Source organism: Trichechus manatus, unplaced genomic scaffold (genome assembly GCF_000243295.1).
Source record: "Trichechus manatus latirostris isolate Lorelei unplaced genomic scaffold, TriManLat1.0 scaffold00028, whole genome shotgun sequence".
In the NCBI taxonomy this organism is placed as follows: domain Eukaryota; kingdom Metazoa; phylum Chordata; class Mammalia; order Sirenia; family Trichechidae; genus Trichechus; species Trichechus manatus.
The window spans coordinates 18,599,364-18,618,775 of record NW_004443964.1 but is presented as its reverse complement, the minus strand read 5'-3'; the positions used below and the strand labels follow the sequence as shown (position 1 = coordinate 18,618,775).

Below are 19,412 nucleotides of genomic sequence, written 5' to 3'. Positions count from 1 at the left end.
AGCAGTGGGGTGTATACATCAGGATAGAAGACACAGGAGGACAGCTGCCATTTTTTCCAGTTGATTAGAACTTGTGTTTCTCATCTGGAGGATATGCAGTGTGTCTCCTTTCTGGCAGACACAGCAGAAATGGGTCATTCGTTGAATTTTTCAGCCGGGTTCCATTTTAGTGAGAAGCTGGGAAAGGCTACATCAGAAACTACTAGCCAGATGCAGTTTTAAACATGAACTTCTAAAAGACACTAGTGATCGAAACCACAGAAGTTTAGAGTTCTTAAAATTTTAAATAAGCTACCAGAAGTTGGTTGATTCTATACATTTGATTACAGATTTCAAGAGAATGTTCACCTTCCAAACAGAGATTGTATTTGACATAAACATTACATAATCTTTGGTTTGCTGATTTCTGTAGTAAGAATTAGATAGTCCCACTTACCCTAATGTAGTTATATTTTGCCTTTGATAATATGATCCATAGGACTCTGTAACAAAAACTAATAGGAAGAAATTATGCTTAGGAAGAAGGCAGAAACATTTGGAAATGAAACTGTCTCACATGGGTCACTTTAAAAATGAAGCTGAAAAGTCTCAAAAATTGAGTTTTCTGTAGTATCTTTCATTTGTGCTCTTTACTATTTCAAGAATGCTTTTATCATTTGATTGGGAATTACAAAACTTTTTTTCACAGTCCAAGCAAGTTATTATGAAGTAGCATTTATTTGTCAAGAGAGTAGGCATCTTTTGCTTATTGTAAAAAGAATACGTTCAGAAGTTGCAAGTCAAAATTGACTTTGGGCTAATGGTTCTTTCCTTCTCTGTTATTGTAGGAGGCTTGAATTTTTCAGAGTATTTAGCCTCTCCTGTAGGCTTCTGACCACAGCTAAATTAACTGTGTATTTACATTCTGACATTCTTGAACCAGAGACCAAAGACCTTGTATTTAACTTGTTTGTTAGTCCTGTCTTGTGCAGGCATGGGTGTGCCTGGCCTCTCTGGTAAGGAACATTTTTGTAAATTCAAGTTTCAGTTTTGGAAATAAGAATCGAAGAATAAAAGACAAACATACAGAACATTATGTGAGTTTTTTTTCCCCCCCAGATATATATAAGTGCTTAATCATACTCTTTGTATCTTTTTTTAAACATCTCATTCACTGCAGATTTCTTCTTTTGTTTTGTGACAGCTTATGCATGTGCAGTGTACTTACTAGATTTAGCTAAAAATGACTGTTGAGAGGAGCAGAATATAGTCAGTAGAAAAACAAGCCTTCTAGTAATAGAATTTATGATTAATACATAGATGATAAACTATTAAGAGAGGATAAAAGAATGAAGTGTTTACCTTTTTTTTTTTTTAAAGATATAAATTACTCTCTCTCTTTGAACCTTAATTTTCCTTTTGATTTAACAACAGGTAGAAATGATTTTTCTGACTCCCTAAAAACTGCCTTTGTATTCATCTTTCTTCCTTGGCGTTAATTAAAAATATTTTTTCTGTTAAAGGCCAACTGTGATTTGAGACGGCAGATTGATGAACAGCAAAAGATGCTAGAGAAATACAAGGAACGATTAAATAGATGTGTAACCATGAGCAAGAAACTCCTTATAGAAAAGGTTAGTAATTAATAGTGATCTGAATTCTCTATTCCAAGATGCTTACTGTGTATCATTGTTTTGTCTCCTTACTCCTTACTTGAGATGAAAACATTTAAAAAGTGGGTGTTCTAGGAAAAAACTCTTCATGATTTGACAATTAGAATTTTTCTTTGTATGAACATTGGACCAAGCAGCCAGAGTGATACCTTGGGACACGCTTTCTGGTTGTGCGTTGCTTTAAGTGTGATGTTGATTGAACAGGGACAGCTTACCCTAGCTGAGCTTATTTGGGATGTTGCTCTCCTAAATTCTTACATTCATCTGATCAGTTGAAGTGAGTATCCTTTTACTATTACAGACTTTTAGCAGCAGTTATGTTTCTGTTTCAGAGATGGTATTAGGAATAACTTGTTTATTTAATAATGTGTTAAGTGCTTCATGCTTTAAAAAAAATAAGGTTGTTGTATACCTGCATATGATTACTTTAATTGGCTGATGTCCCTTTTTTTAGTAATTGATTAATTGCAGCTTGCCTTTAATAGTCATTATTATTTCTTAAAATTTTTATTCTTAAATTTTTTTATTCTTCATTCTGTTTCTTAAAAGTTTTAAGATGGCAATACGTCTTAATGAAATTATTACAAGATTATAAACTGGAGGTTTGAGGCACACTTGGGGGGGGTTCCTTTTGCTGAAATCTTTATAGTGTTATTAAAAAGATGAAATACTCATAAAAGTGAAGTGGATCATTTTATTGAGCTTGAGGATACTGAAGAGGACGTTGCTTCATCCTTTGACTCAATTTTTATTAGATGGGAAATCCCCTTTTTCTCATTTTTTTTTATGAATGAGAAATAATAAGGCATGAGTTGATACAGAGAATTTATTTAGAGCTTTAGGATTTATTTCCTGAAACCCTTTTAGGGTACTTCCTGAAGTCAGTGTACACTCAGCCAGTTGTACTAATGCTGAATAGTATAGTACAACAAATAAATAATGCTGTCTCTGAGTTCTCATAGGAAAATAATTTTCTAGTTGTTAGAAATAAAATTTAGACTTGTTTCCAAAAGAATTGAAATAAATTTTAGTACTTATCAACTTTCTAAATAGGGAATACTTATTGAATATCTGCTGTACCATGTTGGAATATAAAGAAACATAAGTGAATATTCAACTACAAATTAGGAAGAAATATGTACAACATTATCTCACAAAGGACTTGTATTCATAAATCAGAAGGAACTATAACTTAATAAAATGACAAATAACGCATTAGAAATAATCAAAAGACTTCAGCAGACACTTAACACTTAAGTATATACAAAAAAATACAAAATGACAACATATGAAAAAAAAGACATTCAGCATTTTGGGCATCAGGGATATAAGCTAAAACCACAATGAGATATCCTTACATACCCAGTAGAATGACTGAAATTAAAAAGACTGACAGTGGAGCAGCCAGATTTCTCATACTTTTGGGAGTGTAAAATGGTGCATCCACTTTGCAAAACTATTGGGTGGTTTCCTATTAAGGTAAATGCACACCTGCCCTGTGACCCAGCAGTTCTACTACTGGCATTTACCCAAGAGGAATGGAAGCGTATGTCCGCAAAAAGACTTGTATAAGAATATTCATAGTACTTTTATTCACCGTAGGCAAAAATCAGAAATAGTCTATCACCAGTTGAACATATACACAAAAGGTGATATGTTCGTGCAGTGAGAAGGAATGGACTCCTCATACACACAACAACATGGATGAATCTAAAAAGCATTACTTTGAGCAAAAGAAACATGACACACCTCTTACCCTCAAAGGACAGCCTAGATAGGGGAAATAAGACACATTCACAAACACAAGGAAACCTATTCAAGTGACTAGTGCACATACTTAGAAATTCACTAAAGGAAATCAAGGGTAGGGGATTTATTGGACAGCTGCAAGGAAGAGGGAAAATGTGTTTTAGGGAAGGACAACTCAGTTAAAAATACTACACAGGACAGATAAAGTAGATACATCCCACGATGTTATCTCTCACAGTACTTCGTTCATTTCCTTCAAGTTTCTTATTACAATTTGTACTTCTGTTTATGAATTTAATATATTCAGTGGTTATATCTCCCTCTAGACTGTAAGCACCAATTTTTGTCCGTGTTCTATACCCAGCACTCTGTACAGACCCTGACACATACTTAGTATATGTTGAATGAATGATGTGCTCAAGAATCAGGAGTCTATAAGGCATTTTGGAATAAGAATTCTGTGGGGAGGTGGACATGATCTTCTAGCTTGTGGAGGACTTTTTCATGTCAGGAACTGGAGATTGGCAGCAAATAGCCATGGAAGGTTTGGCGCATTCAACTGGAAGGGTGCACAGTGGTGTTTTGAGAAGGTGAATTGGCAGCAGGTCTCTAGAATATAGTGGATGGAGAAGAAATAGAATTTAGAGAAGCATCTTAAGCATCAACATGTGGTCTAAATATGAGATCCAAAATATGAGATGCTAGTCTGAGCTAAAGGGTAGACAGATGGGAGAAACTTTATAAAGGAAGAAACTGTGGATCTTTGGTTACCCTGTTTGTCATGTTGCTCTGCTTGAATAGGGAAGGTGTGTCATCTAAGGAGTCATTACTGACTGTTCTCAGATATTGTGTTATTTTTCAGCAGTATTTTTCCTGATACTCTTAAAATTTTGAGTTTCTAAAATATCTTTCTCCATGCTAATTGGTGTTGAATTTCTTTTTTTCCCCTATTTTTTGTCGTTTTCTCCTAAGTCAAAACAAGAGAAGATGGCATGTAGAGATAAGAGTATGCAAGACCGTTTGAGATTGGGTCACTTTACCACTGTCCGACATGGAGCCTCATTTACTGAACAATGGACAGATGGTTATGCTTTTCAGAACCTTATCAAGTAAGTGAATTTTCATGATTAAATGGAGAATTGAAAAGTTGATGGTCTGGATTTTTTTTTTTTTCCTTATAATCATAGTCATTAATAATCCTAGTAGCAGTAGTCATCTTTTCATTCAGTGTTAGTTGCTACAGGTGTAAAGAAATGTAGGGAACAAGGTCAAGTCCTGAAAAAAATGACACAAGTAATCAGAGGAATAAAAAAACAGTTCTACATTAAAACTTAAAAGCATCAGAATTGTTGAAGCTAAGGAATAAAAATCTAGGGTTTGACTTGATGCGTTTTTATTATGTAATGGGCTTTCATGAGGAGTCTGTTGAGCATTTATTCTGGACCCACAGAAAAAATGAAACAGGCAAGGACCTAAGAGTTAACTGAGTTATGTGTAAAACCATAGAAGACAGTTATAGGGCCTGTCCTGGAGGCTCTTGAAGGAGAGAGTCTAGTTATCAGAGACAGTAACTTCCTTGGAGACAGACCAGCCCCACCATCTGTGTCTGCCTTCGAAGTGCAATCTTGAGCACTTCTCTTTTTCATAACTTTTGGTTTGAAACATTTTTTAGGTATTTACTCCAAGGAGGGGATTAACATTTAAAATCCTAAAATTCCAACTGTGTAAATAGCTACTCTTAGCTCAGGATTTAAAAAAAAAAAAAAATCTTCAGGTTGTAGTCCTTTTTGCTGTATCTTATTTATTTTAATTTGTTAGTTAGATAGTTTCCATCTTAGACTAGTGGGGGTAGTATCTTTTTATTATAGGCTCTCAAACTTTTTATTTTTCATTTTTTATAATTTTTGTTGTTGAGAATATATACAGCAGAACATACACTAATTCATCAATTTCTACACATTCAATTCAGTAACACTGATTACATTCTTCGAGTTGTGCAACCATTCTCACCCTCCTTTTCCAGATTGTTCTTCCCCGACTAATATAAACTCACTGCCCCCTAAGTTTCCTGTCTAATCTTTACAGTCGCTGTTGTCAGTTTGATCTCATATAGCTAGTTCTTAAAAGAGTGCAATGCTTGAGGCAGACATTCTTTACTAGTTGAACTAAACTGTTGTTTGGTTTTAAGAAGACTTCAGAGGATATTTTTGGTTTAAGGTTTAAAGATTATCTCAGAGCAGTAGTTTCAGAGGTTAATGCAGCCTCAGTGTCTCCAGAAAGTCTGGACTCCATGAGAATTTGAAATTCTGTTCTGCGTTTTCCCCTTTTAATCAGGCTTCTTCTATAGATTCTTTGCTCAAATGTTCAGTAATGATAGCCAGACACCATCCAGTTCTGGTCTCATGGCAAAGGAGGCAATTATTCCTGGAGGCAGTTAGCCACACATTCTATATTTTGCTCTCAAACTTTTGATCTGTGGATCACTGTGAGTTAGACGGTTCCATAGACTGCCTTTCCTACCTGATTTTCCTTGCCTAAATAACTTATTAAACATTAATGGGGGAGCATGAGTCTACTTTTGAACAGTAATGAAACATATAAATAAGTAACAAATTTATGCCTGAAAGAAAAGTACAGTATTGATGTTATTAAAAATATTTTGTCAGAACAGCCTCTGGATCACACATTAGTAGTCATTGTTTTAAATGTGAAACATTAGTCTCCAACTAGTTGAGATGTGTTTTTACCTCACAAATACGCATATTTTGGTGTGAGAAGGGGCTGTCGAGTCAAAAATTGAACACACTGGAAGAAAAACAAGGACTTTTGAGTTAGGCCAGGTGCGATAGGTTCAGAGTAGCATCCATCTGAGCTCTAAGTATAGAGCTCTAAGTATAGGTGGCTGATGATAGCAGAAGCATACCCGGGCAGTGTAAACAGCAGCTACACAGAGGCACGTTACTTTTTCCATAACACCCTGACCAAAATGTGCAGGGAGTGCATGCTGTCCATTTTCCAGATTTGTTAGAAGAAGACGTAGCTTATACCCCTGTTACTGTCCAAAGCCACCTAATTAATGTTCAGAAACTGAGTCCCAGATGTGGTAGGAACTGCTACAGCCTTTGCTGGTGGTGATTCCTTCCATGGCAGTCTTTAGCATTTGACTCAAAAAGATAAGATGGTTTGTATATAGATATAAAATGTAATCAGTATTAAGAAGGAATTAAACCTTTTGCTGATAGTTGCTGTATTTTATCTTTTTACTCTATAAGCAGCCTGATGCCTAGAAGATTCTGGAACACTTATATAGAGTACAAAATGATCACTTTACTGTAGAGCCATCAGATCAGAGAAACTGGACTCTGTAAATGAGATCCCTAACCAGGATTGTTCTTTCTAGGTAGATAGCATTTTTTTCATGGGTTTAAGTCATGTAAATGGGATAGGATATCCGTCTCTTCTCTTGGGAAGCTGTTTTTAGTTGATACTGTCTACAGGGATTTTACTTCCTAAAGTTTTGCTTTAATAAATTAATTCTCTGTCTCTTAATTTCAGTGCAGAAATTGAAATTCTTTAGTTTAAAAGGGTGTATCTAATATACTCACAAATGACAGTTTGGTGAGTGAGGTAGCTAAATACCAGGTGGCAGTACTAGATTTAATGGGAAGAGACAAATGTTAAGACATTTAAAAATTTAATCAGATACAGTCTCAACAGATACCCCTAAACGGTAGATTTACTTCTAATCGGAAGATCATATGAGATTTGTAAATTTTTTTTGCCAGATTAGTAATTTTTCCCTTCTAAATAAAATTTTCCTTTCCAAAGATAGTTGAACCTTTTAAAAAAAGTAGTTTATTTCATAGTTCTGAGAAAGTATTTATGTTAAATATTAGTGTTACTGAGTACACTATTTTTTTATATTCAATAACTCCCAAAACTTGATAGCAAGACAATAAAAATTCTTTGCTAAGATTTTTTGTTTATGTTGAAATAAACAACATTATTGTATTGGATTTGAACTGTATACAAAATCGAGGTCATTTAAGATGTAGATTATCAGAGGGGGTAAATTAAACTTTACAGCGTTGTAATGCTAGTCTAGATATTTACTTTGGTGTGTAAGGAATTACAGAATCTTATTTTAAAGCGATTTCTTGTGAACCATCTGGTTCTCAATCACATAATTCCAACTGAGACAACTCATTTTGTTTATTCTATAAATGTCAGCTCTCCCTTGGATAGTCCACACAGTTTCACAGATCCCAGTATGTACAGACATCTGAAATCCTCGGAGCCTTTTGCATTTCTAACCTGGGACGTTCGGTTTTACACATGCAGATCACAGCTAAAAATATTTGGGTTAAAATAATGTTTGAAAATATGTGCCTTTGTCTTTTAGTACCTCTCTTGCTATATATATAGTATGGTTGGAGTTTGGAATACAGTTTTGCTGTTGAAGGTGCCTAACTAAGGCTGATTGTCTTTTTTCTTTGGCAAGCAAAACTTTTTAAATAGGGCGATTTAGATTTGAGTGAAATAGATGTATCAGAGTATCATTACTGCTGTAAAAAATAGAAGAAATACTCCATGGGCGAGCACATGCTAAAATGAATGCAAAGCAAGAGCCATTTAAGGATCAGCTCTGTGAAAGGTGCTGTCATATGTGCTAGAGGATCTGAAGGTTGTTAAGACATGATTCTTGTTCTAAGAGAAGTTTCAGTTTTTATATCGACGTAATGCGTATTTTCTACCCCCAAAATGAACCTAAATGAAGTACATCTGATGACTTTTATTCTTAAGTATAAGTACGTAAATAATTTCAAGACATCAGTAGTTGATGTGGGAATCCTGATAATATACACATTTGCATAGGACAGTTGAGTGTGTTCTATAGCTGTGTTAAAAATTTTTTGACCTTCCTCCTCTGTCCAACATCTTTTATATCTTTAGGCAACAGGAAAGGATAAATTCACAGAGGGAAGAGATCGAAAGACAACGGAAAATGTTAGCAAAGCGGAAACCTCCTGCCATGGGACAGGCCCCTCCAGCAACCAATGAGCAGAAACAACGGAAAAGCAAGACCAATGGAGCTGAAAATGAAACGTATGTTCTTTATTGATGTGAACTCTGAGACACCGCACCCTCCCCCAAAATACAAATGTACTATTGAATGCCACTGGGAAAAAAAATTATAAATTCTGAAAGTTTCTAGAGTTTAAGCTTTTTTTTTTAGTTACATCAATGGATTTGCTCAACTCATAAAAGACAGTGAGGGTTCAATTAACTGGTTTTCTTAGTCCTGCTCTTTATTTAAGGAGTTTGAAATGAGAGAGAGAAGTAATGTCACTTAACTTGACGTTAGAATCTTTGGCCACTCTTACAACGAATGTTGTGTCATTGTTGTATTCAAACAATATTATTGCTTATGTGTGGCTCTAGGTTATGGTACATTGTATCGTCTTATGGGGATTCCCTGGCTACTATTTCAGACTGAAGAATGCAGAACACTAATGCATACTGGGGAAGGTTATGCTGCTTACTGGTCTCAAGAGCACTTAATTAGCAGTCACAAACTGTTAGCCAAGAAAGAATACCTATTATTTTAGGAGAAGAACATTTTCCCAATAAGCCAGTAAATTTTAACATCACCAGAGTTTTTTCCTGTTTTGGGAGGCCTTAGGAAAACACCAGTATCCTAACTTGCAATGCAGTCATCTTTTTTCATTGCCAGTCAGCAGTTAAACTACAAAGTTATGTACAAGAGGGGTAGAAAATCCCAGGCACAGATACCTTCCTTCTCCTCTCTCACCCCATATCAGATTTGCCTAATTGATCATTGTACTCTTGCTTACTCGGAAGATCTTTCTCCAGGACAGGGGTCGGCAGACTCTCTCTGTAAAAGACCAGATAGTAAATACTTTAGGCTTCGTGGGCCATACAGTCTCTCTTGTAACTAATCAACTCTGTTGTAGCCTGAAAGCAGCCATAGATAGTATGTAAATGGTTGGATGTGGCCATGTTCCAATAAAATTTTATTTACAAAAACAAGCTCTAGGCCAGATGACCCATAGGCTATAGTTTGCTAACTAGACAGGAACTACCAAACAGATTGGCATGGTAAATTGAACCTATGTATCACTTGTTATTGTTAGCTGCTGTCTAGTCAGCCCCCAACTCATGGTGACCCCATGCACAATTGAACAAAACGCTGCCCAGTCCTGCAGTATCCTTATGATCGGTGGTGGATTGGACCATTTTGATCCACAGGGTTTTTTCATTGGCTGATTTTCAGAAGTAGATCGTCAGGCCTTTGTAGTCCACCTTAGCCTGGAAGCTCCAATGAAACCTGTCCAACGTCATAACAACACACAACCCACCACTAACAGACGGATAGTGGCTGCACATGAGATGTGTTAGTCAGGAATTGAACCCACATCTTCTTCATGGAAGGCGAGAATTCTATCACTGAACAGCTACTGCTTCCACATATATATATATATATATGTATATATTACTTACCTGTTTAAAATATTTCTGATGCATACCCCAAAGGCATTAAGGTTATCAAGAGACTTTCAAATTAAAAATGAAAAAAGGATCAATAGATAATAGTGTCAGCAATCCCTGAAGAAGTAATGGTAGCCATGAAGTTGGCTTCTGAATTGGATATTTGAAATTTAAAATATATTTTTTCATAGAAACAGTCATTGGTATTGTCACCAATTTACAGTGGCTACAGTGATTTTTCCAGGGAAAAGTTTTCTAAAGCTATCTTTGTGGGATTTTTAATTGAAAGTAAGTTCCAGGTCTAAAGATAGCCACAAATAGAAGGTGTGATGTTGTATAATTTATTGACAAATATGTCTTTGTGTTTTCATATTGGTTCACAAAAACATACTAACCCATAATCCACCTGAAGTATAATAATACTTGTATTACACCATTGTTAAAAGTCTATGACAGCCCAGAAATACACTTTCCTTCACTCAAGTAAGAGAGGTGGCCTAATACTACCTCCACCCCATACGTACCTGATATGTTTTGGGAGCATTTTCCCTATGTTTGAAAGATTCTTCAGGCAAATGTTGTGCACATTAATCTCATTTTCTTCTTTCGTGACCCCTATATTTATTTTATGAAGGGACTCTCCCTTAGTATTACTTGAAAATTATTAAATGTTGGTGCATAAAACCATTGGCTTAGGAGTGATAAAGAGGACCTAGGTTGTTTACTTGCCACAGAACAATAATTAGAATTCAGTCTAGGCCAATAGGGTATCAGTAAGCAGTGGCCATCTGGGGTCCTGTATAAAATCCAAGCTGGAAGGCCTTCCATCCAGTTTTTAATTAGAGTATCTGTGACTTGGCTCACGCCTTTGGCCAAACCCAAACCCAGAGACCTCTGGAGTCTTGGAGTGAGTTCCATTATTCTTTTTGGGTTTTGAACTTGTTTCAGGCAAAGAGACTGCTTAGCTATGATTTTTTTTTTCATTTTTCTCATTTTCACTGGTATGAAATGGAGAATGGATATAAGTAATTCTGCAACTGTGAAGAGATAGGTGTAACAGCTGTAGTGGGTATATTTCTTTGAGTCAGACCTCAAAGGCTTTCCTGGTTGATAGGATAGGGATTTTTTATTTCCTCCTGCAATTTAAACTATATCTAAACAGTGAGATGTAAAACTTTGAAGTATATGTGTCTGCTTCTAGAATGTGAAGAGGGTATTTGATAGAAGAGTAAGGTATCACTTCTTACGTGCTCATTCTTGAGATACAGAAGTGCCCCCTTATCCGCGACTTCACTTTCCTTTCAGGAAACTGAGGTCAACCACAGTTAGAAATAAACAATTCTTAAGTTTTAAATTGCACGCCGTTCAGAGTAGCCTGATGAAATCTCACAGCATCCCACCTGGGACGTGAATCATCCCTTTTTCCAGCTTATAGTTACTAATCTCTTACTGTGTCTAATTTATAAATTAAGCTTTATCATAGGTATGTATGCATAGGAAAAAAACGTAACATATATAGGGTTCGGTAGTATCCGAGGTTTCAGGCATACACTGGAAGTCTTGGAACGTATCTCCTGTGGATAAGCGGGGGGGACTACTGTATAAGAATGACATTGGGTAGGTGGGACATGAAGCAAGTGATTACTCTTTAGGTCATCCTTTTGAGAATTCCATCTAAAAAGCATTTTACAATTTATAGATTTTTTTTCTGCATTCTCATTTCAGTCACAATAGCTTTGTTAGATCAGTATTATTACTTGCTGCATTTTAAGGAAACTGAGAGTAAGAGGTTACCAAGTTGCTTGCCCAAGATCACGTGGCTAGTGGCCAAGTTGTGCCTTCAACCCTAGTCCTCAGACTCCAAATCCTGACTCTTTTCACTGTGTTGTTTGTTGTCTTTCTTATTATGGTACCAAGGTCTAAGAGTTATCAAGAGTAATAAAATTAATTGGCTTATTGTTTTGCCCTTTAAAATTTTTTTAGACATAGTTTTTCTGGTTTTGAACCCTAAGGGTTCTCATCTGAATAATGTAATGTATGGAACAAAGTCCGTTTCATAAGTAATGCAAAAATATGACTTAATTATTTTTCTCATTTTTTACAAATTAGGCTTCTGGCTTTGAAGACCTTCTTTTATATCACATCTGATAAATCACAAAAGTTTTTCCTTGTCAGAGGGACTGCAAGATAACATATCTTTTAGTCATTCTAAAGGACTGAATATACCTTATAGCATGCTTTGGCATTTCTCTTTAGCTAGGCACACCATGATTTCAGATAATTTACTGAAATGTTGACTGTTATTTTCCAGGTTAACGTTAGCAGAATATCATGAACAAGAAGAAATCTTCAAACTCAGATTAGGTCATCTTAAAAAGGTAAGTAAAATAAGTAAACTCTGTCTGGAGAAATGCAGTTTTTAGTTTATGTTTGGTTTTTAAGCTATTTGGTCATTTGGACAAATAGTTCACAAAGCTGCAGAAATCTTGAGTAGTTACGCTCACTGTCACATCTTATATTGTAATGGAATTCATGTCTTTCGATTCTAGAGTCGACTCCACTCACTCAGTGAGAGTACTTTTTCCCTAAAGCTAGCTGTACATCATAAGGCTTCACAAAGGGTTATCCTTACAGTAAAAATTAAATATACAACAAGAACAGATGGGTCTGCCTGAAATTGATGTCAAAATTCTTGTGATATTTTTGAATCACATAGCGGCTCTTATGTCTTGGCTTAAGTAGCTAAGAAGAAAAGTTTTTATTCCAACCATATCCTAACACAAAGGTATCTACATAGAATTTGTTACTGATGAGTCTCACTGAGGGGTCTTAAAGGTAGGCAGTGCCTCACTTAAATTCAGCAACCCGCACATTTTTGTTGGATGCTGGTTGTGATGATGGTGGTCAGTGAGCACTTTTTTTTCCAGTTGCCATCGATGGCAACCGTTACACAGCGCCAGTGACTCCCAGTGAGCACTTAATAAGCTGCTAGTGGTGTTTTTTTGTTTTTTGTTTTTATTTCACATACTAGTTTTCATACCTTTTTCCTGACTAGGTTATCAGATCTTGTTAAATCAGTGGAACTTAAGGTACTAATTATAATTTATTCTTAAGAAGAGAAAACCAGACAGAGAACTTGATATTTGTGAAAATTGATTTCATTTTTGTCTGTGTTTAATTTTTTTTAATTTTTATTTTTTTATTGTACTTTAGGTGAAGGTTTACAGAACAAATAGTTTCTCATTAAGCAGTACACATATTGTTTTATGACATTTATGACATTGATTAACAACCCCACAACATGTCAACCCTCACCCTTCTCAACCTTTTTTTTTTTTGGTGAAAATATACATAGCCAAAGATACACCATTTCAAAAATTTCTACATGCGCAATTCAGTGACATCAGTTGTGCTGCTGTTCTCACTGTAGATGAAGGTTTACAGAACAAAATAGTTTCTCATTAAACAGTTAGTACACATGTTGCCCTATGACTATGGTTAACAACCCCACTACATGTCAACACTGGTCTGTGTTTAATTTGGTTTATTATTTTGTTTGTGTACGTATATATATATCCACAAAACATTTCTGAAAACTCAACAGTGGTTACATCTGCTAAGTGGGATGGAAAGGAAGGAGTAGAGTGTGGCAAAGGACTTTTACTTTTCCTACTCTACTTCTCTGTATGGGTTGAATTTTATTTTATTTACTATTTGTAAGGAGCCCTGGTGGCTCTCTTGTTAAGCACTTGGCTGCTAACCTAAAGATTGGTCGTTGGAACCCACCAGCTGCTCTGCTGGAGAAAGATGTGACAGTTTGCTTCCCTAAAGATTTATAGCCTTGGAAACCCTGTGGGGCAGTTCTATGCGGATGGCAATGGGTTTTTTGTTTGTTTATTTTTTTGGTGCTATGAACTTTTCTTTTATAATTAAAATTCTAGTTCTTAAGAATTTTTTTTTCAATGCAAAACATCTTCCTTTAGCTTTTCACAGATGAAATGTCCGCTGTTGTTTTCTAATTGAGAGTATGGGAAGGTAAAGTTCCCTGTGTCCTGAGCTGTCCCTCTCTTTTCTTTTCTTTAGGAGGAAGCAGAGATCCAGGCTGAGCTAGAAAGGCTAGAAAGGGTTAGAAATCTACATATCAGGGAACTAAAAAGGATACATAATGAAGATAATTCACAGTAAGTACCTGGGGTGGGGGGATGTTGAGTTGGAGATTGCTAAATTTTTCTGACATGAATTGAATGGTCTAGAATGATATTTTTTATTCAATATAAATTTGTAAGTGATTCCACAGTGTATTTAGCTGTATCTAGTGTAATAAAGATTTGTGAACAAAGTTAGGATTTGCATCAGTTTAAGTGTACATAAATATAATGAATTTCTATATTAAATATGTATACATACACTATAGCATTTTTATACAAGCATGCTAAAACATAGCTTTGCAGTGTAAGTGGCTTAGATACACTGTGTATTCAGATATACCTCCAGAGCCTAGATAAAGCGAATCGTGGGTAGCAGTGTGCTGGTTTAAAAAGAAGAGTGAATTGAGAGGATACCTGGTTTCTGGATGACCTTTAAAGGTCATTTGGGTGTTGAGATTTTAAGCAAGACTCTCTTAAATTCAGCACATTAGTTGGAGGTAAATGCCACTCCTTGTTGTTAAATTATTTAAGGTATTGAAACTGGGAAGAGGAGGTTGCAAGTAGGAAATGGCTTCTGTGAGCAATCTGTTCTTTCCCACATTTTTCTGACTGAAGCATGATTTTTTGACCTAGCTACAGCTTGTGCATTTTTGCTTGGCCAGTGTAAGCCATGGACTTTCCTGTAAAGTAGCAGGCATCAGCAGTTACCATTTACTGAGCACTCTGTGTGCCAGGCATGGTGCTAAGTGCACGTGTGCTCTCTCATTTAATCCTCACTGTAACCCCACTGAGGTAGGTCGTCTTCAGTACATAGATCTGGAAACAGGCTTGGAGAAATTAAATAAACTTGGCCAGGGACCCATCACTCCTATGACCAAACAAAGAGTCAAACTTGGATCTGCCTGACTGCAAAGCTGACCACCTTGCAGTTCTGTCCTCTTTCCCCACATGCATGCCACTTTCTTAAAATCAAGATAATCTCAGAATTAATAATGTGCTACCATATGTATAAGACCAAAAGGTCAATATAATTACTCTAAAACAAAGATGAGAAGACAAGGGGGCCAGGGAAACTAGAGTACAGGACACGAAACAAACCAGTATGCAATTAATGAGAATGTGGACACATTGTGAAAATCACTGAACAACTTGTGTAGAAGTTGTCAAATGGGAATCTTATTTGCTGTGTGAACTTTCACCGAAAACACAATATTATTTTTAAAAAAACAAGAAAAAAGAATTAATAGTGGGCTGTTTAAGGTCAGAAGCTAGGTAGAAATATTTTTTAACTTATTTTTGTCAGAATCTCTAATTTCTTTGTCAGTTTGTTAGAAAACGACACAAGGTGGAATCCTATTTGGGGAAAACAGTTCTATCATAGACTCTGTCTTAAAGAGAGAAAGATGAATGAACGTAGAACGTGTGACTCACTTTATAACCAAATCCCTTTTTAAGACAGTGTAAATGTCTTGGAATTTTACTGGATATAGTTTTGGAATGGTGGGAGCATGTGGCTCTTGAATGGCTTGAAAGAGCCCAATAGCACAGTTTGAAAATCCCTGCTCTAGTCTAGTTTACCCCCTCACTATAGCAGGGTGGAAAGGGAAGGAGGTCAGGAAGGTCACAGGGCTAGTTTGTGGCTCCGCTGAGACTAGCACCTGTGTATAGTGGCGCCACAGCTAATGCTGTTTACTGTAATTATGCTGCCACTTTGAACTACAGAACTTGCTTTATGCTCAGAGTTAGCTATATTGATGTTGGTTATCAAACCATTGGCTACAGTTCTATGTCATAATAATGTGTATAACATGTTAGATACTCTAGGGATTTTGTAAATCTGGGAGACTGTAGTCCTTGACCTCAGGACATGTATGTTGCCTGTTTCCACAGATTTAAAGATCATCCAACGCTAAATGACAGATATTTGTTGTTACATCTTTTGGGTAGAGGAGGTTTCAGTGAAGTCTACAAGGTAAGTATGAGGAGCTGGGTCATTGTGCAAAGGCTGAGGGGGTTAAATTATTGTTTATTACTAACTCAGAACATTTTAGAATGGTGATAACTGTGGGTTGATATCTAGTGGTTGAAATTTAAAAAGTTTAAGAATCTATATTGTTGGGACAGCTGCTCCCAATAAGCTTATGTGACTAAGCAAGATACAGTGTTTTACTGTATTTTCAGCTTTGAAAAATAAATAGATAAAAGCTGGGAAGGAAAAACAGTAGTTATTTCTGGGTGTTAGAATTATGGTCATTTTTATTGTGGTTTTGTACTTTCTGCCTCTTCCACATTTGCTAGAAGTGAGTATCCTTATTCTCATTAAAAAATATGTATGTATATGTATATATTTTTATGAAATAGAAGTTTCTGAGATAGCTCTGGTTTGAAAGACCTGCTTTTTGTTTTGAAAAAGTTCTCCTCTTCTAAATCAGAGCGTTTGCTAGCACTGGCATTCTGGCAGAGTGTCCTGGCTCAGAGTGCTTCCCATGGGCCAGCAGAGTACAGACTGCTATGCCTCCAGGTTGATTTTTACTCAATGAGAGATTCATCCAGTTTTAAGTATAGTTACAAATCCATAACACTTTTCACCAGTCACAGCCTCCTTAAACCTCTCAAATGTTTCTGACAGTGGGCTTTAAAATGCAGTATTGGTTTTTCAAGTGATGGTCTTCTCTGTGCCGCTGCGGTGACTTCCCTCTTAGGTGCGGTCTTCACTGTTATGATTTACATTTATGCCCATATAAATTCATATATGGGAGATTTTTTGAATAAAGTGATTAGTTCTCATTTCAGATAAAAACAGTAAGAACTAGTTCTGCTGTTTTCCTTTTTAAACTCATCAAAGTTGATTCTTGGTTCTTCCCAAATACCTGTGATTTCACCGCTCCATTTTTTCTAATGTATTTATTCAAACATTTTAACATTTCTGAAGTCTTAGATGCTTCTTAAAATGATGTATACATTTAATATAGTTATTCTTTTGCTATTCTCCACCTTCCAAAAGCCCTTAAATCAGTGAAAGGTCTTAAAATGCATGATGTCTTAGATTCGGAAATCTGGGGTGATAGTTGGGGAACCTGACATGTGTAATACCATTAGAGCTCTTATAATTAGATGATCCTTAATCTGGTTTTTGATGACTTGAAATGGTTCTGTACTTTAAATCCGTGATGGCACACATGCTTGCAGGTGAACTTCAGGCTCTATAAGAAAAACAGAGCTCAAAAAGCTTCCAGTTCTGTGAAAAAGATATTGTATCTGAATTGAGTGGGTTTTGTACTTTAAAAATACTGGTTTAAATTTGGTATAAATCAAAGTTTATCTAATAGCCCTCTCTTACAGGCAGTACTTTCCTAGTAGTGGCTTACATTTGACAAGATCCATACAACAGTAATCACCACTATTTATGGGCATATCTTCTGTGCTGATGGCCTTCATCTGCTTGTACATTTCTGGAAACTGGCAGATGGATGGTAATGGTGTTAGAATTGGAGGAGTAAATTTTTAATCTGAACTTTAAAAACTAAGAGAAATTTCACCTAAAGCACAATAAAAATAAATTAGGAAATACTGGTAAATCATATATGCCAGTCACCATATGAGTGGTTCGTAAAAATATAAACTATGTTACCAAATACGTAAGAATAAAATTTGAACTTCAGAAAGATGGGGGAAAAAGACTAAGAAAAACTATTTGCATTCTAAAGGAATCCATCAGTAAAATTCTTTTACATGAGGAAATTGTCCTGTTATATTAAAATGTAACTGACTTTGTCAAATTGTGATTTCCACCCAGCTTCCTCAGAAACTCACCTGGTACCTTCTCTTTTCACCTCATGGTGTAGCTCTACCTAGCTGACGCTGGTCTTGCCAGGAGTGGTGGTCTTTGGGGAAAGCTTGGCCCTTTCTCTGGGCAGTATTGGAGAAGTAACTTAGTGTGACTAACTTCCAGCATTCCTGCGATCAAAAACCACTTTTCATTTACATAGGTTGACGGGTGGGACTAAAGGCAGGGCTGCTTTTTGGGTTTCTTTCTTTTTTTGTTTTAATAAATACACTATAGCAAATTACAGGGTTGTTTTCTAAACAGTCATGCCAAAGAGGTAGATCCTGAGAGGTTATTTCTTCAAGGAGTAATATATGGAGCCTGGCAGGCAGTTTGTGTTCCCAGCATTCCAAAAGTGGCAGGACTTAATGTTGACACCTGGAAAGTCCTGTGTCAGCTAAGGGATGAGAGAGAGCCCTAAGGGAAGATGGCTCCAAGTGAGGGTAGATGATGTCCAGAAAGAGAATTGTTTAGAATTGACTGTTAAGACATGGGCTGTCTTTCTGTTTGTGGTGTATACTTGTTTTTATTTTCTAAACCCCTTGGTGCCAGTGCGTCTGGAGACTTCTAAATTATCTGATCATAAGTTTCAAGAAGATGGTTGCAAAACCGAAATAAGTATGTGATGTGTTGTCGTCTGCTGCTGTTTTTATTTAATAATGTATTTTAGACTTTGATTATGTGGATCTGTTAAATAGAAGCTTCAAGTCAGTTGCCTGTGATTCTTGTTAGTGTTTATCCAGAATTTAATTTATTTCTTTTCTTTGTAGGCATTTGATCTAACAGAGCAAAGATACGTAGCTGTGAAAATTCACCAGTTAAATAAAAACTGGAGAGATGAGAAAAAGGAGAATTACCACAAGTAAGTGATACTAGAGTGTCTGCTTTTTCAAAATTTAATAACAATAGCTGTAGTTTGAGCGCTGTGCTAAGAGCTTTACATGTATTTTTGTTATTGTTGTCATTTCATTGAATCTTCGTAACAACCCTAGGGTGAAAGAGTATATTCTCCATCTTACTGATGAAGAAACTGATATGTAGAGAATTTGAGTAACATTTTAGAAGTGACTGAACTGACATTTAAATCCCCTTCCATTGTGTCCCAGAATATACAAAAAACAAGTAAAGCTTCAGAAATCATTGTTGCTGAGAGTGTCCTTTGGTGGTGTAGGGAGCCTGGGGAGCTGTGGGTGGGGCTCTTTCTGCTTCTTCAGTCATTTCATTGTCGAAGGAGAGACTGGGGGTACCTGGTGTGCCTCAGTGGCACTCATTTGGCTGGTTCAGTGCCTCTCCTCCCCAGTCACAGCTTGCCTGTCTCAAAGTTCTGTCTTCAGGGTCCCCCTCTTGGGTGGTGGGTGAGGAGGGCGATTGCTTTAAAATGAATAGTCATTACATGTGCAGCTGTGAATTTCTTTGTTCCACTAATGTCAGGTTTTGCTTGTTTCCCCCTGAGCTTCAGAACATTGAAGTTCGTGGCTCATTACTTTGGAGACCATGTAGATTTAATTTGCTCTTAGATTCCCCACT

General features: G+C 36.3%; 1 protein-coding gene across 5 annotated transcripts in view; it reads left to right on the top strand.

The window, feature by feature from the left end:
* TLK2 (tousled like kinase 2) overlaps positions 1-19,412 on the top strand; it is a 126,255-nt gene that overhangs the window by 87,786 nt on the left and 19,057 nt on the right. For all 5 annotated transcript variants that reach the window (XM_004374239.2, XM_023729382.1, XM_023729381.1 and 2 more), the window contains 7 exons: positions 1,503-1,613; positions 4,374-4,510; positions 8,355-8,507; positions 12,223-12,289; positions 13,995-14,092; positions 15,950-16,031; positions 18,656-18,747. In XM_004374239.2, the coding sequence (XP_004374296.1) occupies positions 1,503-1,613; positions 4,374-4,510; positions 8,355-8,507; positions 12,223-12,289; positions 13,995-14,092; positions 15,950-16,031; positions 18,656-18,747 (740 nt within the window). The remainder of the gene's footprint in view (positions 1-1,502; positions 1,614-4,373; positions 4,511-8,354; positions 8,508-12,222; positions 12,290-13,994; positions 14,093-15,949; positions 16,032-18,655; positions 18,748-19,412) is intronic.